We start from the raw sequence: 25,497 nt of genomic DNA, 5'->3' as shown, positions 1-25,497 counted from the left end.
TCATTATCCCTCATTACTCCTGGACAATATTTGATAACCATTCCTTTGTATATAGTCTTGTATTAAGTTAGAACCTTCTTATTTAGACAAAAAGGGGGAGATGTAGTGGGTAGCCATTCCAGCTTTGGTCTGGAAGTTTCAATCCCCATTGAGGCTTCAGTAACTATCATGCCTACAAGGCAGGGCCAAGGGAGGACCCTGAAGACCCGAGATTGGAATGTGCCACGCTCTCTTCCTTCTTGGACCATGGACACTAGAGGTAGACTGAGGAGAGTTCTCCAGAGAACACCACCGGACTGTGCTGCGTCTTTTACAGAACCCGCAACCTACCTATCCCTTCATCTGTAAGTTACACCATTAAATAAATCTCCCTTTTAACTACGTCGAGTGGCCTTAATAATTTCACCAATATGGGTATGCTACAGATTTTAGATTTTGTGTGAAGGATTTAAGTATCATATTTTGATCAGCTTGAGTGAAGTTTTAGGCCTGTCTTTAATGAGGTGTTCATACTTAGCTAAGTTACACTGTTTCTCCAAGCCCCAGTTAAGGAAAAATAAGATATGAACTGTAAAATGGTTGTTGCATCAAATGTTTTTATATCTATCTAGAAATCTATCTGTCCTGTTTTTATTTTTTACTTTTTTGTATTTTTGTTTTCTAATCACCTTCAAACACAGAACAGGCTCCCAATAGTTGGGAGTTACTGTTATCAAGTGTCACACTCAATTTGTGAATTTAGTATCAGTAAATATTTACTAAGTATATTGCTGTCTGTAAGTGCATATTTCTTAGCACTACTTTATAGACAGAAAATGGAAGCTGGTGATCTACAAATAGTAATGAATAAGTCAAGATCACAGGATTAAGTGAGGTTAAAGGGGGTGTTTAATGGTGGGATCAGGAGGACAACACAGAAAGATGGGAAACTCATCCAGAGAAGAGGGCTCTCAAGTCCCATATTAGACAGGAAAGATGTTTAAAGCCTGTTTGCAAATACCGGAGCAGGTGATAGAATTCTGAAACTAGGGACTAGGGGGAAAACATGGGAGCTGACATGGAGGATGGGAGTGGAGCAGATGCAGGAAGGCAAGGGGAAGTTGCTGAGAAGGAGAACTTGTTCTAGATGGTGATATGTGATGTAGGTGAGGAAATAGAAGTGATAAATGATCATTAAAGAAAAATTATCAAATGACAACAAGACCAGGCTCTAGATGTGGCTTAAGAGAGCAAGCGAAACATCCCAGACACTCAATGAGTTGGATACTAATTAATTAAAAATGTATCCTTTGCTATTATTTTGACACATAGTAATTATATATGCCTTCCTTATGGCCTCTACATCTGTCACTTTTAGTGACTTCCACATCACTGAAAGTGATCTATACAATGCCATTGCTTGTTAGTACTTCTGCTTTTCTTACTTCCAGCATATGGCCTTAAAATCCAACATTGTTTTCTTATCACAAATACTCTCATAGCAATCCCTTAGATATTGTAATTCCCAACAACTGCATTGCCTCTAGGTGTCAACTTGAAATATTAAACCCTGATTACTCTAGTCTATTTTTTTTTAAAATTAAATCACTAGAAATTGAAAATCTCAGAAACTGTCAGATTTGTTTGGCTATAGTCAGAGGTGTGGCTGAAGTCTTGATCAGATGCATAAGAGAGACAATTGCGGTTCCAGAAAGGAAGGAACACAACACTTCCCTTATCTTGATTTCAGCCTTGGGAATTCAAGCAGAACCAATTCATGCTATGGCAGAGGCTTCTGACCTAAAGAATTATGAGATATAGCAAGTCTTGTAAGAGGTTAAGTTTGTGATAATATATTATGATACCATATGAAAAATAACACGGAATTGTTGCACTCAGTGTCCTTGCTAACAGTGTTGTATTTTGGAAGCGGTCTCCTATGCCAATGAGTTCAGTGCTACTTCCTACTTTCTCTTCTATCAGGTTCAGTGTACCTGGACTTATGTTGAGGTCTTTGATCTACTTGGACCTGAGATTTGTGCAGGTCGATAGATATGGATCTATTTGCAATCTTCTACCTGCTGACATCCAGTTATGCCAGCACCATTTATTGAAGATGCTTTCTTCTTTCCATTGTATATTTTTGGCTTCTTTGTCAAAATCAGATATTCATTAAGTGTGTGGATTTATGTCAGGGTCTTCGATTTGATTCCATTGATCCCTGTGTCTGTATGTATGCCAATACCAAGCTGTTTTTATTACTATTGCTCTATAGGGGCTTACATAGCCACACCACGAATGCCTATAGATTACATGGCCAAGCTGTACATGTGCATAGATTACATAGGATGTAAGGCCCTGGGGTGACCAAGCATTTTACCTGAATGCTGACAGTGCATGTGCAGCCCTGGGACCCTGGAAGTGGCTAGAGGATGCTTGGAATGCTACCACCTGGGGTGGCAAAGATTTTTACCTGAATGCTAGTGGTGCACATGTGGCCATGGGACCCTGGAAGTGGCTAGGAGGATGTGGAAATGATAACAACTTTATTACTGATGTCTGAAGCCATCTATCATCCTTTATTATGTTGGAAAATACTTGGTAGCATCAGATTCCAATATGTGCTTCCTATCTCATTTTGATTTTCTTAGAAGATGTTTCTTTTTCAGAATTGAAAGTTTATGTGAAAGTTTGGTTATAAGTACAAATGTTTTCTGGAAACCTTGGGGGAATTTTCTAGGGCTTTTGTTCATGCTGAATTTGTGGATATCCAAGTATTCCATTTAAAATGATATACAGTTTACATTTAACTTATGTAGTCTCTTTGCACACATTTAAATAATCTCCAGATTGTCTATAATTCACGTGATAATATGAATGTTGCATGAATATAGTTGGTATGGATTATTGAAGAAATAATGGCAGAAAAAAACATTCTCAATACACATGCAATATATTTTTTGAGTATTTTCCATGCAAGCTTGGTTGAATCTATAGACGCAGACTCCATCTGGGGTTAAATATAATGATGACACAATACCCATGAATTTTCAGGAACATGCTGTGTAGAGGAATAGTTTAATATTTACTAACATGTTCTGTGATTTTTAATTATTTAATAGGTGACACCCAAGAGGACATCTTATCTATTCATCTATCTCATGATTCTATGTTACAAACTCAGGTATTGTATGTCCCCTCAATGACCACTTTGCTTCATGGTACAAGGTTAGGTTTCTGGAAGGATTATCTTATTCAAGTAACACAGTAGATGGCATGGTAATCACTCTCATGACAACAATAGATGCTTTGTAATGCTGCTCAGCTCTTTATTTTCATTTTGTATAATGCTTGGGAAGGGGTTGTTTCTTAAGCCTTTAAAGATCATTTATCCCAAATCCTCACAGTGCTTTGGACTATCTCATCCTTACTGCCAAAGGGAAATCAATTTTTGCCACCAGCTCAGAAAATCATCAGTGGAATCTGAGACAGTAGCAGTAGTTAGGGAGATATTGGCAATAGTGTTTTATTGAGGGAGACGTTGAAGAGGTGAGGAGTGTTTGGAGGTCTGGGTTGTGGAGGTCTTGGCATGTAAGGTAGCTTTGAACTAAGAGGACGAAATGGTCTAAATCCTGGACCATAGGTGGGAAGAGGGAGAATCATAACAAATTCTTGACTAGAGAAATTAAAGTTGGAAAATCTTGGACTTTTGCGAGGGGCAAGAGGAGGAAGCCATCCTCTAAGATCACGTTGTCTTCTGGGGCCTCTGTGACACTCAGCAGACTGTGGGAGAAAGGAATAAACAAATTTAAATTAGATATTTCAAAGACATACACTTTCTGGAGTGAGTAGAATTTTAAGATGACCTCTAAAAGTCCCACTCTCCAAAGATATTCGCTGACCTGATTTTTATCAGATATGCTCTTCTAAAACAAGTTCTATAATGCTGGAGGCAGAAGAAGCTAGAGATTTCATGCTGCAGCAGATGGTCTGTTGACTTATAATAAAGGTCCTATGTACTGGGAAGAAACATATGACAAGTAGGCTATACTAGATCAGAGTGGCCTCTGGTTCATGGCCAGCAAGAAAGCAGAAATTTGTCTCATGGACATTTTCTAATGTCCTGGTCTTTAGCCATATTTACACGGCCTTAATACAAATATTTAAAACTTAGAGGCTAGGATCTAAGAGAGAATACATGGTATTTCATTTTCTGAGCATGGGTTACTGTGCTTACTGTATTTTCTAGTTCCATCCATTTTTCTGAAATTTTCATATTTTATTTTCCTTTAAAGTTGGAAAATAAACTTTAAGGGAGACTGTTGGGAAAATAATAGAACAAAGAATTAGGAATAATACTGAAACAAAAGGGTCCGGTGTTGGAAAGGGGGAACAGAGACCTGAGTAGGGGGAAAATCCATCCAAATGGAATATGAAAATCCCACAGGAAAACCTGCTACTTTATGTTAATTAAAATATTAATAAACAAAGTCGAGGCCATTCAATACTGCAGTAAAGGGACAGAATTCCATGAACTGTGAAAAGGATAACCTTGAGATGAAGAATGGAACATACCTTCAGAGTTCTTCCTCTGCCTTGTGTGGTACTTGAGAACACAAGCCAAGTGTAGACTACACTATGGTAAACAGGTTTTTTAAAGTCCTAATTGTGGTTATTTATTATGAGCAATAGAGAACCGTTATATATTTCTAAGACAAAATCCTGAAAGTCAATCAAGGAAAATGTTTCCTTCTTTGTTCTGAGCATACAAGTCTTTGATGAGAGCTTAGATGGTATTGAAGGGAAAGAAAATATCATGAGCAAAATCTTAAGCTTGGTGTTAGTAGACCCAGTCACTAAAATCAATCCCAAATGGAAGTAGTTACTATCCAGGATTGGGAAATGTCTGTCTCATTCAGGAGCTTAGGGTTGTTCTAGGTTTTAATTTGAATAAAATGCAAACCATGTTATAGAGTTTGTACTTTTCAAAATATGTTAGCATAGCAGCAGTGGGAGGTACAATTATGTTTAACGCGACTCTATAGAATGGGTAGCTACAATACAAGGTAGTAAAAAAAGGCCAAAGGGAAATCTAGTAGTTTCTATAGTGTAAAGGCTGTGGTTGGAGTCCTGCCTCTTCCGTGTACAGACTGGGACTCTGTAGCATGGTTGAAACAACTCTGTTTCCACCTTTGGCAAATGACATTCATATATGTTTCCACACCCTGGAGTCTACCAGATTAGTTGTGAGATATTGTTAGTCATACCTAAGGCCATTTTCAGAAAGTCATTTATTGTGAATGATTTAATATTGCCTAGAGTGTCTAAGCAGTGCTGGCCTTGGTGCATCACTTACTGAATACTAAGTAATATTTATTTGCTATGTTAATGCCCAGTTTATTGAATTTTCTAAGTACATAAACATGTTGAAATTCAGCTTTAAGTTCAGGTCAAGAAGAGCTACCTGTGCACTTGCTGGAGTATGGGAACCCATGTGGTTTATCTGTATAAAAATCTACATAATGTCTGAGAATTGAGTATGGGAATCATCAGCCTTCTGTGACCATTAAATTAAACCAGACATCCAACATGTAATTTAAAGTGCTAGAGTGGTGTTTCATTAGTAATTTGCAGCCCCTATGTATTAGGAAAGACAGATAAATAATGTTAAAAATCTGAAGTAAAAGTTAGCAAGAGAATATAGTGTTAGGGATTAATGATACTTACCAGGAAACATCCTCCAAAAACCCAAAGACCCAAGACCAAATATAGTGGTTTCATCTTTGGTGTCTCCTGAAAGTAAGCACAATGGCTGATTAGCATTCCTTTAAAAAATGAAATGGCATTATTTGTGACTTGTCTCAACACATGATGTATGTGTAGTGCAGTTTATCTGAAATAATTTTCCTTCCCGTATCTTGGACTCAGTATTAGTGGGGTATTTAGTCAGCTCATAAAATTTACTGTATAATGAGGGAGCTAGTTTTCACATTTCACTTGTGAGCTTATGGCTGGAGAGAATGCCAGATATTTGTCCATGAAGACTCTGAGCAACAGAAACTTTCCAAAGTAAAGTTTTTGGTTAAATAGTAATTATTTCAAAATGGACAATTTTCACTTACACATTTTGTTCTATAATAACATGCTGCTGTAGAATTTTTTGATTAATTACTCTTTAACTTTTTTTTTCACTAGATATTACGAGCAAAGGTGACCTATTGGTTTTTCCTAGGATATATTGCATATGAAGCTTAAAAATGAGAAAAATTAATTGTAAATATATATGTTAGAATAATTCTCTTTCAGAGTACACCCGAGAGTAGCCCATCATTATGAATGTTAAAGAACCTTAAGGTAACAAGAAGCAGAAAGGGAATTATGGACTTTGGTGGACTCACTGTCCCAAGTGATCAACATGAATACATTTCTGTTACTTGCAAAATTTTTCAAAACAGGATAGATTTAATGACTGTGGTTTCTTGGAGGCACTTATTCTTACAGTGATGAAAAAAGAATATCCCATAAACAGCTCATTAAGCTATCTCTGTAGCTGGGCAAAATTTAATGCCAGGTTAAATGGCTTTGTATTTATAGGTGCCTACCTTGGAGAAGCTTCTTCTTAGCTGATTAGTCTGCTCGCCAGGAGGACTCTGGTCAGTTATTTCTGAGTGGAGGAAGATGAAGGACAAATGCCCCAGAACTCTCAGCTCTTATATATGTTGTAGTCTAATTTCATTGGCAATAAAGCAAACACAAGTAGGAACATAAAACAATGTTGGTTGAAGCTTTACAGATATTAAGCATCCTTGCCAATTACACATTGTTTTACTGCATGTTCTTTCCATTTCTGAATCCACTCAGTTTCTCAGTGTGTGAGGCTTCTTCAGGGAGCTGAACAGTGAGTCAAATGTGCTTTCATTTTAGGACCAGAAAGTGAGACCTGTGGTGCTCACTGTCTCTTTATTTTGGAGAAAAATGTATGAATGATTTGTCCTGATATTTTTTAAAATTTAGAAATGTATTCTGTTTTAGATAGTTTTAGTTCAAAAAATAAAATAAACTTAAACAAGTGAAACCAAGACACTACGTCAAAGCCCAGGGCCTTCCAGCTGGTCAAATGCAAGAGCTCTTCAGTTGTGTGTACCCATTGCAAGAATAGGTGAGAAAATATGAATAGGAGCCATGAAGTTTCATTAAACAAGTTTATATGACCAAAGGATCCTTCTGGGGTCTAGTCATTTGCCTTTACAAAAAAGAAAGAAGAAAGCTGAGAAAGAAAACAAATCAAAAACCAAAACCAAACAACCCAAAGAGGACAAAGCATTCTGGTTATTTTCATAGGTCATCTCTTATTATGTGTTATTCACATATTTCCTACTTCATCTTAAAAACAAATAAATGTATGTGTGTAGCTAAAGTTTTCCTGCCTGGCCTACAGTCAGGACAAATCTCTCTCACCTGCCAGTCCTGCAGCTCCTCAAACCCAACCAAGTAAACACAGAGACTTATATTGGTTACAAACTCTATGGCCATGGCAGGCTTCTTGCTAACTGTTCTTACAGCTTAAATTAATCCATTTCCATTAATCTATACCTTGCCACATGGATTGTGGCTTACCGGCATCTTCACATGCTATTTGTCATCATGGTGGCTGGCAGTGTCTCTGACTCAACCTTCCACTTCTCAGCTTTATTCTCCTCCTTGTCCCGCCTATACTTCCTGCCTGGCCACTGGCCAATCAGTGATTTATTTATTGACCAATCAGCAACAACTTGACATACAGACCATCCCACAGCATATATGGGAGGTACAAATATTTAAAAGTGAATATTCATGTTTTCTTGAGAGAATTTAGTAAGAAAAACGAGAATGAGAATTAAAAATCACTGTTGAATAGATTTTTGCAAATAATACACACACACACACACACACACACACACACACACACAGGGTATCACACTAATAACAGCTGTACATTCTGAAATAAATGACTTACCTATTTAGATAATCTTTATTTCATCTTTACATTTTATTCTGAAATAACAAAGTTGTAATATAATTTTAAACTTGCAATTTTCTGTACATCTGGTCTCATGCATTTTATCTCACACTGATCCAACATTGATTTAGTAGAACAATTTTTGTTCAGTGTTGGGGAATGATCCCAGGGCATCGTATCTGGCCCTGGACTTGATGCTTTTTGTTTGTTTATTATTGTCTTTTATTTTCCCAGTTGAATGTCCTCTGTAGTCTTGGTGGTCCTTGAACCAACAATGCCTTCTGAATGGGTATGACTGTAGGTTTGTGCCACCCAACCATGCCGAGCAAAGGATTTTAAAGGATGTAAATCAAACTAACAAGCAAAAAAAAATTACAATGCAATTAATAAGCATACGTTAATGGCTATGACAACCATTAGTGATCTGTAGAGGAAAAACTAGAGACATTTCTATCTAAAAGGTTGAAACTAGTAAACAGTATGCAAACTGGCAAGTTATCTATAGAACTATTACAGAGGATCTTTTGATTCAAATTTTATATGCTGCAGTGACACATAAGGGACAAAGACACAGGGAAGACATCTTTCATGCCAAGTTAGTTGTGATAGTAGCTCATATTATCCTGACCAAGTTGATATTTCTGAAAGTTTACTATGTTCTAAATATTGTACCATATTGGGAAGGATAGTAAGGATCAAGTTTTCATCAGTCATAAACTTCCAAGAGTAAAGCTTCAGGAATAAACAGAGATGGTGGGGTGCCCACCCATCTCTGCTGCAATCAATCTCTAGGCTTCTGCAAGGATCTACCTTGACTATACCAAACCCACAGGCCCCTCCTATGCCACATCCAACCTCTCTTCCAAGCCAGATTTGAACTGGGACATACATCCTGTATTTCTGGTCCATTCTTCTGTCCACCTGCTTTCAGTCTACCATTCCTAACCTCTAGGCCAAACTTACTTGTTCATCATCTCTTCTACCCCACATGCTCTCTCTAGATGAGATTCAGAATTCACAAAAAGTCCACATGCACAGATATCAGGGCAAAAATGCAAACATTATGAAAAACCAAGCCAGTATCTCTCTTGTAAAACCTACCAGTCTTGTAGAAATGTTTGCCAATGATAATTACCTAGAGGAACTCCAGGACACAGAATTTAAATGGAGAATCACAAGCATCATCAATGGATTCAAAGTGTTTAAAAGACACAAAGGAACAGCTCAGTGAAATCAATAACAAAGAACATGAGAAGAAAAGCTCAGGGAAGGCTGAGAAAACACAAACATAAGGCTGATGGAAAAGACAGAGACAATTCAGTATTTGAGAGCAGCGTTCAATATAAAGATTGGAACACTGAAGAGGACTCAAGCTGAACAGATGGTGGAATTGAAAAACATAACAATCCAATGCAAGAACTCAAGCTTTACTGGTAGAATGCATCAAGCAGAAAAGAGAGTATTAGGACTCAAGTATAATGTAGAGGATCTTAACCAAATAAACAAAGACTATATATATATATATATATATATATATATATATATATATATATATATATATATAAATCACAGAAAAGGAATGTGCAGAAAGGTGGGACATCATGAAAAGACTGAACTTCAGAATTGCAGGCGTAGACGAGGGAGAGGAATCCCTTGATACTGCCATGGACCAAATCTTCAACCAGATCTTAGAAGAAAACTTCCCCAAAATAAGGAAAGCCACATCCATATAGATCTAAGATCCCACAGAATATGAAATAGACAAGTCCAGAAAAGAAATTTCACTTGGCATCCCATAATTAAAACACCAGCATAACTGAGGGACCTAGTGAATTTGGACATTTCTTGGGGCTTCCTGAAGCCTTTGCGTTGTTTTCTTCCTGAGCTTAAAGAGGTTTCCTGCAGGATATAATGTTTCAACTCTCCATAGACCAGCCTGTTGTTTTACCTCCTCTCTAACATCTTGGGTCTTAAGAAACTCCTTTCCAAGATGGAAGATTTTAATGTTGAAGGAAACTGCTACAGAACACTTTTCTCATATCATGTGCTACCAACTGTTAGCATGTTTCAGGTACTTGACAGTGTCATTTCCTCTCAGGGCCTACTGGAATGGGCAGCTCTGAGAACATAAAGAGAAATAAAAAAACATGAATTATGGAATTCTTGGTTTCAATTTGTCTACTGTTAACTTCACATTTCATGTTAAATTTCACCAGTCAAATGATCAAGACAGTCACCTCTCCAGTGGTGAAAATTATCTGAAGAGAGATACTTTCCCCAGAGGTAGAGAGATTATGTTAGTTACACAGCATCTGCTTCTTTTTGTGATCCAGGAACTTATAGATAGAGTAGGCATTGGGGCTGACCTACTGTAAGATAACAAGGCCAAGGAAAGAACAAGAGACCTGGGCCAAGGAAAAACACCTTGACCCTAACTTGATCCCAAGACCTGGACTTGAAATCCTACCAATCCATTGAGCTTGCCCCAGAATCAGGCCACAAAAGCCCACCAATCCCAAACCACCTTGGAAAGCTCCCCTCCAACCCTATGTAAGATCTGTATTTTGTTCAGCTTGTTGCTGCTTCTCACCCTAGTAGTGACAGCCACCCTTCTGGTTTTATCCTTCCCAATAAATCTCTCAAGTGAGGTTTGTTTTGCCATGTGGCACTTTCACTGGAGTGGAGCCTAGATATAATAACTTTCACAGGAGCTGGAGCAGAGCAGAGCTATAACACTTTAGCTGGGGAAACAGCCTAGAGGAGCAGAGTTCTTACACTTTGGGGGACCTGAGCAGAACTATAACATTTCTGCTTCCTGGAGCTGGGGAAACTTTCCCCCAGCAGAGCAGCACTGTAACAACTTCCCCAGTGAAACCCTCCCCTGCTGGAGCATAGTGGTTATACTTGCATTGGGGAAACTTTTCCCTGGATCAGGGCTGTAAGCTGCTGAGCTTGCAGTGACTTTTTGGTATTCCTTGGCTCCAGACTGCCAGGATACCTTTTTTATCTGAGCTGCAATGCTTACACCTACTCCAGGCACTGGATCTGGGCTGGGATGGCAGCCTAGTTTGTCAGGTGGGCTGGCTGGCATACTCTCCTGGGCAGCTGATTGCTATAGTTTTGTTCTCTTTCCTTTCATGATTTAATCATCTTTAAACCATCTTCCTCGCAAACTTTAAGGAGAAGTTTCCCCCTTCTCTCACCGTGACAATTGTCCTGTTTGTTTGGTCTATGTGTGTTTCCCTCATGACTGAATTTTTATCTGTCATTCTTGCTTTCCTGATGTTTTTCTCCCTCTAGTTCTGCTCTCCTCTCCTCCCCCTTCTTTTCTTTTGTTTTCCCCTGGCTTTAGAAATGTTTTACCGAGGACACTTGCTCAGCTATGTTCATAGCAGCATTATTCATAATAGCCAGAACCTGGCAACAACCTAGATGCCCCACGACTGAATATTGGATACGGAGAATATGGTACATTTACAGAACGGGTTATTACTCAGTTGTGAAAAAAACAATGACCTCATGAAATTTGCAGGCAAATGGATGGAACTAGAAAAATTGTTCTGACTGAGGTAACCCAGACCCAGAAAGAGAAACATAATATGTACTCACTCACAAGTAGATATTAGGAGTGAAGTATAAAATAACCAGCCTACCATCCACAACCCCAGAGAGGCTAGATAACAAGGAAGACCCAAAGAGGAATGCATGGATTTCCTTGGGATGTGGAAATAGAGGATATCTTCTGGGTAAACTGGGGGTGGTGTTGTGGGAGATACAGAGATGGGAACTTGAGAGAACTGGTTGGGCAGGCTGGGCATTGTAGGCAGGTTGCGGGTAAGACAGAGGGGGAGAGTAATGAAAGGGACTTCTTGATATAGGGGTGACCATTTTGATGTTAGGGAGAAATCTAGTACCAGGTAAACCACAAGGATGACCCCAGCTAAGACTTCCTAGCAATAGTGGAGAGGGTGCATAAACTGGGAAGAGGAATTATAAGAGCCAAGGGGTTCAAGGTCATGACAAGGGAACCCACAGAGACTATTGACCTGAGCTCCTGGGATCTCATGGACTCTGGATCAAAAGCCAAGGACCTTGCATGAGACCTTCCTAGGCCCTCTGCATGTTGTGTGACAGTTTTGTAGCTTGGTCTGTTTGTAAGGTTCCTAAGAGTGAGATCAGGACCTGTTCCTGGCTCTTATGTGGCTTTTGGGAACCTGTTCCCCAGGCTGGATTACCTCCCTGAGCCTTGATGCAGGGGGAGGAGCTTGGTCCTGCCCCAGCTTTGTGTCAAGCTTTGTTCAAACCCTTGGGAGGCCTGCCTGCCCCTTTCTGAATGGAGATGGAGGAGGAGTGAATGGGGAGGGAGGTAGATGGGAAGAGGGTTAGGGTGAGATGAGGGGAAGGGGAGGGGAGGAGGGAGGGGGGGAAGTGTGGTCCCTATGTAAGATAAATGAAAAGTTAATTAAATAAAAAAAAAGAAAGAAATTGTTTTACCCAGAGGTATACATGGGAGAGCTTGTGTTGCAAAGAGAATTATGTTCTGAGTGACTGTAATGATAAAGACCACATTACTTGCATTAATATTGAATATAAAAAAATCTCAGGATAAAAAATACAGACTCCTTTAAAAACTCCAGGGTAAGAGAGAAGGGGTGGCCATGGTAGCTGCCCAGCAGCAAAGGTGGCTGAGACAGAGCCTGTGCCCTGCTTTGAATGAGCCCAGCTAGGACTGAGCCAGCCTAGGGTGAGCTGGAGGCAGCATCAACAGTGTGAGTGTGGGCCTCCTGGAGCCTCAGCCAGGCAAGCAGGGAGTGGGGAGGGGCAGGTTTTGGTTCCCACCATGGCTGTCACTCAGTTTGGGTTCTTTAAAGTTTGTACCTGCCTAGCAACCCTGTTCTCCTTCCCAAAGAGATTAATATGTAGATCTGACATAGGAAGGAGATTAACTGGAGATCAAATAGCTTTGCCCACCACAGCTGATTATTCCTCTGTCCCTAAGCAGACAGATGTGGAGGAGTGGACTTCCTGAGATGAAGTGTGAAGACTGATGGAGGGAATGGGACTGTGGCAACACAACAAAGTTCTCTGGAACAACTGGAACCTATTTCAGGGACATGACACCAGCTATAAGGAAAACTCAGAAAATCGTCATTAAGAAGAGAGAGGCATTAGATTTTGGTATCCCAAATGGTAGCACAGGTTTTTCCAGGAGATTGCCTTTTGTCTTTCAGTCTTCATAACTGGGTGACTTAGATACCTGGCAAGAAAATACTGGTGCATGGGAAGAGGAAGAAGATGCAGCCTGGTAAGCAGAAGAAGTTCTGAGGCAGCAGAAAATTGCAGACAGAGAAAAGAGAACAGTAGCACAGCAAAGAAAGAGGATGTAGAAGGAATCTCAGTGTCTGATGAAGAAGAAGCAAAACAAAAACAGTGTGAAAATTTTCTAACACACACTTGTCCATCACATCCCAGTGCCAATAAGAGAAGTCTGGGTCCTTAGCCTACAGCACAAGCATTTGTATAGACTGGAAATAATTTTCAGAATACAAACACAATGTTTGATCCTAATGTGTTTATTGAGGCATCCAGGACACCAGGAATCTCCCACAATGCCTTGAGCTTTTAATAATCAAGACTTAAAATGCAAGAATAATGAAACAATTATTTTCTTCAACATGATTCAAATATAAGACAATTGTTTGCTGTAGAGAAGTTATTTCAAGCGGCATATACCAGACCAGTACCTCCCCAGCTAGTCTTTCTAGCTGAATTAATTGGGTGAAAACCAAAAACAACAACAACCTCCAGGATGAGTTCAACACAAACCTGACAAAGAACATTCCAGAGGCTTCCCAGTTAGATTCTCCATTGCATAAACCCTGAATATTTTTGCAGATTATCTTCACTGAGATGTGAAGAATATGAGTGCAAACCACTGCTCTTCACTCAGACCATGGTGACCTGGTGTGAACCACCAGTCTCTTCATAGCACCAAAGCCTAGAGTGAGTTTTACCATTCCTTTCTTACTGTGTTACCACAGGCAGTTGGTTAGTCTCTGTTTGCTCCTGTGTCAAGGTCTGGAGAATGTCAATGATGACAGGAATTATATAGAGTGGTGCTTAGTTTGAAATAATTTACCATGAGTTAAGCTTCTAGAATAGAGTTTGGCACCTGCAAACAAGGTGTGACATACACAATAATCTTCCATGGTGAAAACTTTTAGCAATTTTTTCTAATACAGGGTCTCACTATGAAGCTCTGTCTATTCCAGAATTCACTATGTAGACCAGGCTGTTCTGAAACTCATGGAGATCAGCCTGCCTCTGCCTCCCAAGTGCTGGGATTAAAGATGTGTACTACCATGCCCAGCTGCAACTATCTTTTTTTAAGAGATTAAGTCTCCATTACATATTCTGTCACTGATGATTGATATGACATAATTCCCCCCTTTTGTAGCTATGTCCTACTTTCATGGATGACCTCTGTTTCTTGGTATTAGGAACCACTTGACAACATGTCATGCATTTTATCCATTGTTACATGATACATTTTCAGTTGGAACTAAATGATGGAGGAGGCCATCTACTCTTCAACTCTATGCATTTTGTATTTGTTTATATAGTAGCAGCTCTTCTTCCTCCAGTATTTTTCTGTTATTTATTTATTTTTTTTTGCAATGATTCCCTTTAAAAATAATTTCCTTGCTCCAGGAATGGGAAAGGGTTATGATCTCCTGGGTAAACTGGGAGTTAGGAATAGAGGGGAGGGGATGGGAGGTGGGTACATGAGGACTCAAGATGGCTGAGTTAGGGAAAAGATGGGGAGGGAGAGCAATGAAAGAGATATCTTGACAGAAAGTACCATTAAGGGGATGTGGAGAAATCTGCATCTAGGGAAAATCTCAGGAACTTACAAGACTGTCCCCAGCTATGACTCATAGCAATGGTGGAGAGGGTGTTTGAACTAGCCTTCCCCTGCACTCAGCTTGGTGTCTACTCTAATTGTCATCATAGAACCTACATCCAGTGACTGATGGAAGCAGATGCAGAGACCCACAGCCAACACTTGGCCAAGATCCTGGAGATGAGTTGAAGAGAGGAAGGAAGGATTATAGGAGCTGTTGAGGAAGCCTCTCTAATGACAATTGGGCTAGGCACCAGTTTATGAGTATAGTAGAATGTCATTAGGAATCATTTCATTGACTTCATTTTTCACCAATCAGTGAGGATCTACCCTAGGTCTCTGGGCTATCTAGTTTCCCGTTCCTGTTATCCAAGTAGTTCCTGGCCATCCAGGCAGTGTCAGGCATGGGCTCCCACAAACTGACTGAGAAAGAAATCAGGTAAGCAACACCCTTCACAATAGCCAAATAAGCTCATACCCGTCAGTGACTACCATCCCTAAAAGAGCATTAATCCTGGAGAGCTGTCTGGGTGGTGGGCTTTAGGCAGTAGCCTTCTGTATCTCAGTGAACTCTGCATGCATTACCTCTCTAGGAGGACTTTGATCTAGGTGTCTGAGAGCCAATAAAACCTGTAGGGTTGCCTTTGTGGCCACCCGCTGTTGGTGAACCTGTTGCAGAAGACATTTGAACAGGAGAAGGATTAGTCAAATATTCAATCTCAAGGACATTGGTGGGACCCTAGTCATATTTACTGTGCTAATTGAAGTCTTTCTGGTGATGCATTAGTGACCTTGTAGGGGGTGAAGCAATTGCTTGATATCTAGGGTCAAGTGCCAGTAATGACATAATCCTTATTAATGCCGCAGTAGTGGGGCACATCATATATTACCCCTCTGTAGCTTCTTCTTTGATGAAAGTCTCTTGCTCTGCTGCTGGATGCACATCTCTGGAGGGTATCCATATCAGCATGGTGGTATTCTGGGGAAAAATGCAAGCATATCCTCGCCCCCAGGTTAATAGGGGAGTATGGTGTTCCTATTGAAGGGTGATGGGATCCCTCCAATGCACCAAGGGCAATGGTGTCTCCCAAGGCAGGTAAATAAGCATGTTGTCCAATTTGGGCTTGTGTGACAGGGTTAATTGTTGGGATCAGAATGGCTCTGACCCCTCTAAAATTGCCCCCACCTCCCCTGTTCTGAGTGCGCTGAGGTCAGACTGTTCTGCGGATGTTTTGCTGTTTGGTATATCTCGTGGTTTGGCAGCTGTGGCTTCCTGGGGCATGCTGACCATTCCTTGACCCTGGGTGCTTGATAAACAATTTTGTTTGTTCCTCCTGAAAGGGTATATAAGATGGGGAAGAAAGAATAAAGAGAGTCCTGATGCTTGCAACTTGACTGGTGTGTGCTGTGTTCATCCCGACTTCCCTCACCAGATTTTGGGCCCAATTGCCGTGCAGGCACGGCAAGTGGAGGTCTCACCGAGATCTGGAAAGAGGGATTTGAAGGATGAGGTCACTCCTGGGCTAGCAAATGGAGTGAATTGGGGATACGAGTAATTAAGGTATGTACCATGGGGAACGCTACAAGTAAATCTCAGATGGCCACTGAGATCACTAAGGTTTTAAAACAGCAAGGATCAGAAATTAAGCGAAGTACCACAGCCACATTTGTTACAATTGTTGCAGAAGTCAGTCCTTGGTTTTTAACTGGAGGGGGATTGAATATCCCTGATTGGGAACAAGTGAAACAGGACTTACAAAGGGCCCTTCATGAGAGGGGCCCAGATAACTTACCTATAGCTACATTTTCCTTATGGAGATTAGTTAAAGATGCCTTGCTAACAGAGAAAGTTAAAGTACAAGAACAATTAGCTGAGGCTACTAGACTTTTTAATGAGGTTCAAGAGAAAGAAACTAAAAAATCTGTAAGCACTGTTGATGGGGCATGGAGACCGAGTTGTCAGAAGCAGAAGGAGAGGACTCGGAGGAGGAGAGATTAAAACAAGAAATCAAGGAGTTAAAGAAAAAATTAAAACAATGTAAAGTAGAACCAAAAGACAGTTCGGGGGATACATAGCCCTATTTTCCTTCTATTTGTGCTAGTAATTGGACTACAGGCCATCCATCTGCTTGTATACCTATGGATAAAACTTTAATGATTCTATTCCATCTCATCCTGACTTTTGAGGAGTCTGTTAAAGTCAATTATTCTTCTGGGAAAAATTTTAGCATTTCCTCCTTTCCCTGTTTATTAGCTCCTTTCTTTTTTGTGGTGTGGAATGATACTGGGGCGGGAGGGGGTGCTTTATTAAAATTGTTCTGTTCAGAATTGTAGTCTTAGCAGTTGCTAGCTTGATGAAGATAATGCGTTAGTTATGAAGAATTCCTGCTGCCATTCCGATGCCGATGGAAGCATCTTCCCAGTTTCCTGTACAATTGTATAGAACAAAGAGGTTTTGGAATCACTGCTGCCGTTGTTACTGCCATTGCTGTTTCTGCTGTTGCTGCTGCTACTACAGCAATTGCCCTTTCTCAACAGACCCAGCAAGCTGATGTGGTGAAAAGAGTCTCTAATGCTTTGGACATTCAAAATCAGATAAATGGACAGGTACATTCTGGACTGCCAACACTTAATCAACAGATGGTGTTGGTACAAGAACAATTGAATTTGTTATGGACTCAACAACATTCGACCTGCTCTCAGATGTACATATCTATGTGTGTGACCCTGGGGAAGGTTGTTAATGCCTCTCATGAAGTTTGGAGGCGGAATAAGTATGTTTCAGGGTCCTTGGGTATGACATTAGTGGATTTTGCTGTGCAGCTTTTTCATGCCATACAGGCCATTGATGATGCCGGAGTTGTTCCAATTTCGGATATCAAATGGTGGGGTTGGGTGGCCCAGGTTGGAGGCTGGTTTCAAAAATGGTCAGGATCGCTTGCTATGGCAATCCTAGGATGTCTTGGAATCGGGGTATGCTTCTGGGCCCTCTGCCAACTTAAAACACAATTTACCACTCATGCAGGTGTCACCTGACAGGCCCCGATAGCTGTCTCAGCACATACTGAATCCACTCAAGTGTGGATTCAGAAGCTTGATAAGTGGTAACCAGAGACGGGTAACTTCCTAGGATAGCATGGGCGCCTAAGACAGGAAGTATAGAGGGCACTTTCCTATGACGGGTAAGTTCATGCTACCGGGTCGACCTAAGACAGGTACCACTTAAATAAATAAAAAGGGAGGAGATGTTGGGATCAGAATGGCTCTGACCCCTCTAAAATTGCCCCCACCTCCCCTGTTCTGAGTGCGCTGAGGTCAGACTGTTCTGCAGATGTTTTGCTGTTTGGTATATATCGTGGTTTGGCAGCTGTGGCTTCCTGGGGCATGCTGACCATTCCTTGACCCTGGGTGCTTGATAAACAATTTTGTTTGTTCCTCCTGAAAGGGTATATAAGATAAAAAAAAATAAAGAGAATCCTGATGCTTGCAACTTGACTGATGTGTGCTGTGTTCATCCCAACTTCCCTCACGAGGTTTTGGGCCCAATTGCCATGCAGGCACGGCAGTTAATATATGGTCCTCAGCCCATGAGCATCTCAAGAGAAACTGTGATGTTGTACTCTATATTAAGACAAGCCTGAGCCTCAGCCTTGTCATCATAGGCAACTCACCAATTAAGGAAGACCAAAGGCTCTAACACAGCCTTCATCAAATAGTGCCAGTCATAATAAGTCTGTAAACGTATTGCCCATTGCTGTAGGACTTGCTCAAAACACAGCAAGTCAGGATCCGATTCATTAGCAGCTTTACGGACCAAAGACAGGTCTGCAAGAGGGGTAGGTATTCAAGGCTGGTTGGCCACATTGGGGCCCACATTAACTGGAAACGCCATGGTGGGTATGTGCAGCATGCAGCACCATAGGTGGAATAGGCTAAGAGGTATGCAGAGCAACTGGCTTGGCAGACAAACATCCAGGCAAATCACTCTGTGGATACTGCAGTGGTGGGTAGCTGCTCGAGGCATGGGGGGAGCAGAGAGAGGGGCTGCTGGTGTAGGCTTGGGCACTACCACAATCGGAATCATTTCCTCTCTCTTTCCATCCCTTTCCTTTCCTTTACGCCATCCGTTTCCTTGTCAGCAGAGGCAGAGGAAGTATCAGTCATGGACGGAATGAAGGTGATAGATAAGTTGGTGTTACATTGTTCCTGGAAGTGCTTACTGTGGGCCTTAATGACCTCCTCAGTAAAGGAGGACTTGAGGCCAGCGATTATAGCCAACAAAATGGGCATAAAAAACAATTGGAGGGTTATTCCTGAGGCCACTTCCCTTTTTCTGGCCAGGAACAGAACTCTCACCCAAAGATCAGGTTCCCACATATTCTCTGAAGAGATCCATGGAGTAAGCACTCTTAACTGCTGAGCCATCTCTCCAGGCATCACAACCCACAAGCACATGCATGCACTCATGAACACACACACACACACACACACACACACACACACACACACACAACCAACTAAAAATAGACTGTGGCTTCCATTTCCTGAGGGTCCAGCCCTTATATGGAAATGCCAGGTGAGCCTGGACAAAAGTATGTGCCACTCTACCGTACAGACAGACTCACAAACAAGACAAACAACAAGAAGAAAGGGGGGTCCCGGCATTTACCTGCTGAAGGGACCAAAGGCTCGCAATGTAGAGGGCCTGTTCATGGAGACACACCACTCAAGGGTGTGTCTGCATGTGAGGAAAGGGAGACAAACAGGTCCCTGTTCGGGTGCCAGATGTGGCAGGGTCCTGTGCTGTTGTTCCCTTTGGGGGAGGGGGCCAAGTAGACACAGAGTCAATGACACAGACTCTGGGAGAATGTTGAAACAACAAATTCAGTTTATTCAGGAAGAGGCGAGCCTTATATACCTTTCACTCTGCCCTGGGAGGGAGGTCTGACTTCTACAGTCAGGCAGGTATGATAGGAACTGCTCTACAGTGTCTAGAGCAGTGGTTCTCAACCTTTCTAATGCTGTGACCCTTTAATACACTTCCTCATGTTGTGGTGACCCCCAACAATAACATTATTTTTGTTACTACTTCATAACTGTACTTTTGCTACTGTTATGAATCATAATGTAAATATTTGGAGATGGTGGCTTGTGTAAGGGGTCGCAGCCCACAGGTTGAGAACCACTGGTCTAGATTGTGTTAGATTTGGTGACCTTATGTTCTGTGTCCCATCCTCTCAGGTGCTAATCTTGGAAGCTGTGATAGAAGCAATATCTTCATGAACTGGGTTGAAAAGCAACCTTTGAGATTCTTTGGCAGATAAATCCAAAGATGCTCCAAAAGTGGGTCCCTCAGAAGATGGGAAACAGTTCTTGCTGCATTGTATCAAAGGGTCACAGAGGAAAATACCTTCCATGGATAAATCCTAAAACCCACTGTCTTGAAATTTTCAATGCAATACCTCTCACTTCATAGGGGATAAGAGATAGTTTGTTCTGGGGCCATATATGTGTAACCATAGCCAGTATTCACCGATTTAAGTTACCCCAAATTACAGATTCCCATGTGGCAAAAATTTCATGAAATTTTTATGACAACAGAACAAAAAAGTTACAAATCAAGAGGCACTTTTCAAATATATTGGTGGAGACATCAGGTAGGTGGGGTACAGTAAATTGTGGGACTCTTTCCTGTGGCCTCAGATGCTATCTGATGATGTCAGTCTTTTGGATGGTAGTAGCTTGAAGTCTGCTAATACGTTCCAAAAGGTTTTACTGCTTAGTCATAAGATTTTTTTTTCAGGTAAAGAATATGCAAATAATCCCAGTTAGGGAGGCTATAGGTAGACCAAGATAAGTTGTAATTAACTCTGGACCTGTAACATGGCATTCTATTCACAGTCATTGAAGTTATCAGTTGATCAATACTACAGAAGCTTTGCTGTAAAGTGTGGTTCTTTGTAGGAGTATATTTGCAGCAGTGAATCTTAAACGAGGTACTGAAGTGACCAAGGTAACAGTATCTTGTCCTCATCTTGCCCTAATTCCAATTTGACTTAACTCCTCTTTTTAGCCCCTAAAACCTCTGAGCAGTTACAGCTGCCTTGGCAGCACATATGAGGCTTTCCATGACCCTGACCACAGTGGCTCAGATGTATAACCAAAACAAATGTTACCTGTTTCCCCTGATCTACACCCAGCAATAATGTCATTGTATTATTTTCCTTTGTAAGCCATGTGCCCCTGAGCTTCCATGCCAAGAGTTCTTTTTTTTTTTTAGATTTTTATTAAGAAAATTTTTTCATTTTATTTTACACACCAATCAAAGATCTCCCTCTTCCCTCCTCCCACCTCCCATCCTACCCCCAACCCTCTCCCCACAAGAAGGCAAGGCCTCCCATGGGGAGGCACATCCAAAAGAGGCAGGTCCAAGCCCCTCCCCCTGCATCAAGGCTGTGCCAGGTGTCCCATCATAGGTACTGGGCTCCAAAAAGCCGCTCATGCACCAGGGATGGATTCTAATCCCACCGCCAGTGCCCACTCCTCCCAAGCATATCAAGCTACACAATGTCTTGCCACGCAGAGGGCCTAGTCCAGTCCCATGCAGGCTCCACAGCCATTGATCCAACTTTCATGAGTTCCCACTAGTTTGGTTTGGTCGTCTCTGCAGGTTTCCCCATCATGAACTTGATGGACTTGCTCATAGAATCTCTCTTCTCTCTCTCTGACTGGACTCCTGGAATTCTGCCTGGTGTTTCCATGCCAAGAGTTCTTTAAGGCAAGAGCCTGCTCTTAGTTGTTGGCTGATAAATGACTCTAATTTGTCTTTATAGGCATGATGATATATAAATTTATGGCCTGAACTAGAAGAGTATCTTTCATCTTTAAGATATTATAACTTGGTTAGGTAAGGGTGTTTAGGTGAATGAATCTAAAAATATAGGACACTAAGGACATCTCCATATTTGGAAGTTCTTATCACACCTAGATTTTCTTTACTTAGGTGACCCACATGAAAAGCTTTCATAGCTTACAAGCTTATTATATAGTGCTTATTTTAAAAATTTAATTAACTAGCTAGTTTATTTTGTGTGTGTGTATGTGTGCTCATGCACGTGGGTAATCCAGGGGTGTGGTTACATGTGTGTGCAGTGTTCACAAGTATCAGAGGGCAATGTTCCACATGGGCTGTCAGGTGTCTTCCACCTTTTTTTTTGAGACAAGGTCTCTCATTGGCCTAAAGATTTATCATTATTTTATTGTCTCAAATTCACACATTGAGTTAATCTTTGGAGCTATGATTTTGTGGTTACTAGAGTGTTATTTTAAAAGATGTTACTTAAGCAAACAGGGTATGTGAGGAAATGTGCTAGTGCCAGCATCCTGTCACTAAAACTTGGTTTTAACTGAGGTAGTTTTGCAAGCTGATGACAGGATGCAAAAGAAACATTTAATACCACTCATAGCTGTAACTTACAAATTCTTAGTGTTAATACATTAGGCAGTTGGTAAAACCCCAATGACATCCATTCCAGTGCTGCTCTCCATGAAAAAATGGAAGCACTGATAGTTATGTGGACTTTTTAGAAGTTTGAAAAATGCAGTATTAAATGTCTAACACACTGTATTTGAGTTTTTTAAATACACGAATGTAAAGTATAAACATATGAAAACAAAGGTATTTTGAGGAATGATTGACATATGGATTTTCTGTTGTAAATTTTTTGTAATCCTTGGTAGATTTAATAAATTGAACATAAAAATCCCCATGTAAATTCTACTAAAGTCACCTTCTGCCTCCAATTTTTGATTTTTACGTACTTAAACAGAAAACTCTATCAATTTGTATCTGAAAAATATCTGTAAAGTTAGACGTATGAAAGGTGTGTGCTAATTTTGCCATCAGTCTTACATTTGTTATTTACAAGAAACAAACTTTTGAAAGTTTTAATTATCTTTTGTGATCATTATGATGAGATTCTCTTAACCAAGCCAAATGAGAAAACTCCACAACTTTCCAACTCCAGTTATTTGAAGCTTGTTTTTATATCTATCTATCTATCTATCTATCTATCTATCTATCTATCTATCTATCTATCTATCTATATCTATATCTGTATCTTCATAATTTTGCAATCACAAAAGATGCTTCACTTATGGATCAACCTTTTTTGTTTTTGCTAGCCTTTACTCAGTTAATGCTTTTCCTAAAAGTGAAGAGTGACAAAGACAACTTCTAATCTTTACATTAAAACAACTTAACTAACGAAGAACTATGAACTTTTGACGGTGACTTTTTTCTATGGGGTGTGTCTTTATGATTCTGAGGGAAGGCCACTTGACCTACCAGTCACAAAAATTGGCTGAGTTGTCACATCCTGGTTATGTTACCAAAACTATCTGAGGGTAATTTTTATAACTTTCAAAATGAAGTGATTAATTTATTTTGTAGAAAAGTCATATTTGAATGCTCTAAAAATAACAAAAAGTTCAATTAATGAATGATTCTGTATTATGTGAAGCAGTTGTAATAGTAAAAATACAAGGCATCCTTTGCTATTTCTTTACCTTTTTCTTTGTAATAAATGAAGTAAATAGAATGGAAACAACTCATTGGTAAGAAAGAAGCAGACCCAATCATTTCTTGTATAAACACAAAATATTAGTTCATGTCTTAAAAGCCCATATTAAAGCTTCCTGGCGTTCCAGACAGCAAGCAGTGTTCATCATTACCAAAATTATTGTTGTTTAACAAAAGTGAATACAATTCACAGGTGACAACTTCTTGAAGCATGCCTCCCCATTTTTTAATTATAAAATTGCTGACCTTAAAACTTTATGAAAAGCAAGGCTTGAGATTTTACAGCATTTTTACTATTTATAAACTAGATATAACCAAAGTCTAAGAGGAGGCTGATTGCAAAGCCTGTAAAATTTGAAACAATGGCCACAACCACGTACCAAGTAGCTCTGTTTCCTGCCTGTCCAGCTTGTGTCTGCTCCCTCAGCCTCTGCAGTCTGGAGGCTTCAGAAAGAAGACAGGAGATGCTCGCCTTATGCAACATTCCTTTTCTCCTTCATCTCTTTCTATATTGCTAAGCAAGATATTATTACAATTTTTTTACCGTTTGCTTCTGGGCTAATCCAAACTAGTTCCTACAACACAGGGGAGTGGTACAGTCTTCAAAAGTTGACATTTGTCTTTTTATTGTTTTTCAGTGAATTTCATTATGTGTGCGCTTCAGAAAACCTGAGGCTTGTTGACAGTAATGTTTAACTTCTGTTAAGAGAATTTTTAATTTTTGCAGTGAATAAACTGCAGACACTCTGTCATTATCAGGTAGTCAGTGCGTTAATTCCAGTGAAGCTAGCTCTGGGTATATTAACCAGTAGGTATATGTGACATTTTAACTGTATCTATATATAGTGTGGGGTTAATTTTATGTGTCAAGTGTTGTGTTGTTTTGCTAAATACTAGCCTATCAGTTATTTACTATGAAGACTTTTAAAAAGATGTGATTATCATTTACACCAAGTTCAACTAGGATGAGCTCCATAATGTGGGTGTGTCTAAGGATAAAAATAGTTTCTAGATGACAGTAACACAGAACTGTCGGAGTTTCTTACCTGTTGGCAGACCCTGTGGACTTCAGACTCCATTCTGCAGCAACAGCTCTTACGTGGATTTCCAGCCAGCGTCTCTTCCTCTGTCTCTCTGTCTCTCTCTGTCTGTCTCTGCCTCTGCCTCTGTCTGTCTCTCTGTATCCTAGTGTGTTGTTTCTCTAGAGAGATTACTTGAGTACAGAAATATATGTGATATAGCCAAATTACATTATAAAAATTACATTATAAAATGACACTATAAAAATATAAAAAAATTTACTTGATCTTGGGATGAAGAAAAGGTTATAGGAATGGGGGAAGATTGATTCCTATGTTCTTTAAAATGTAAAGATATTTATTATGACAAAAACTTCAAATTTACTGGGTATGAGAAATGAGAGGCAGAAGGCCTCCCATATACTTTTCCTTTCTTTCAAATTAGTGGCCTCTTTTTTTCCATTAATTATTGTTAGATGCCTACATGTATATGTACATACATATATATTCCTAAATACAATCTGCTCAGTCTGTATAATGTTACTTGTATGTGTGTTGACAGGGATGATCATTTGGTATTGGACAACCAATTGGTGTGCTCTTCCATGGGGAAGATTATTTCTCCTACTCCCAGAATTTCTTAGTTGCCTGAAGCTCTTTATGTAGGGTTGAAGCCATGTGGCGGGAGGGCTTTTCCTGCCCACTTTGGTATGTCTTACTGTTGTCCTTGTTCAGCTTATGCTTTGGTAGTCATGTTGGTGAGATTTTCTGGGCATTTCTCTTTGGGAAGTAGTTATGTAACAAGGGTCTTTTCATTGCCAAATATAATGCAATTTTCTTCCAGTTATTTTGTTTTTGGATTATATATTAGTTATGTTTTGTATATAATTTTGACTATTCATTGTGTCATGTATGTTAATCTTCTGTTTTGTTTTCTGTTATATGCTTAGATGAATTTATTATCCTTATTTGGGGAAATGCATTTTTTTAAGTTTTAGAATATAGTTTAAACAGT

The 25,497-nt window shown here is 40.1% G+C and overlaps 1 protein-coding gene and 1 pseudogene across 2 annotated transcripts; one reads left to right on the top strand and one right to left on the bottom strand.

Moving 5' to 3' along the window:
- Positions 1–3,305: 3,305 nt before the first annotated feature.
- LOC131920310 (submaxillary gland androgen-regulated protein 3A-like) lies at positions 3,306–24,673 on the bottom strand. 2 transcript variants are annotated; one of them, XR_009381607.1, is made up of 4 exons: positions 24,510–24,673; positions 6,582–6,705; positions 5,707–5,772; positions 3,306–3,762 (listed from the first exon to the last, which is right to left on the bottom strand). XR_009381607.1 is itself a non-coding variant. In XM_059274626.1 (3 exons), exons 1-3 carry the CDS (start codon positions 24,540–24,542, stop codon positions 3,481–3,483), a joined length of 381 nt encoding a protein of 126 aa, XP_059130609.1. In that variant the 5' UTR covers positions 24,543–24,673; the 3' UTR covers positions 3,306–3,480. The 2 variants fall into 2 exon arrangements, 1 of the variants encoding a protein (XP_059130609.1); XM_059274626.1 differs by lacking the exon at positions 6,582–6,705.
- LOC131920309 (receptor-binding cancer antigen expressed on SiSo cells-like) lies at positions 12,819–13,898 on the top strand (annotated as a pseudogene).
- Positions 24,674–25,497: the final 824 nt, after the last annotated feature.

The sequence above is a fragment of the Peromyscus eremicus genome, chromosome 10, assembly GCF_949786415.1.
Source record: "Peromyscus eremicus chromosome 10, PerEre_H2_v1, whole genome shotgun sequence".
NCBI classification, from domain to species: domain Eukaryota; kingdom Metazoa; phylum Chordata; class Mammalia; order Rodentia; family Cricetidae; genus Peromyscus; species Peromyscus eremicus.
Note: the sequence above shows the minus strand (reverse complement) of the source record. Positions and strands in the feature narration are given on the sequence as shown.

Bases quoted from the DNA above. Each gene is read 5' to 3' on its own strand.
- LOC131920310 (XM_059274626.1), bottom strand. From the start codon at position 24,542: ATGGAGTCTGAAGTCCACAGGGTCTGCCAACAG. The intron at 5,773-24,509 runs GTAAGAAACTCC...GCTTACTTTCAG, and splicing joins TCCACAGGGTCTGCCAACAG to GAGACACCAAAGATGAAACC. The intron at 3,763-5,706 runs GTAAGTATCATT...TTTCTCCCACAG, and splicing joins TTTTTGGAGGATGTTTCCTG to TCTGCTGAGTGTCACAGAGG.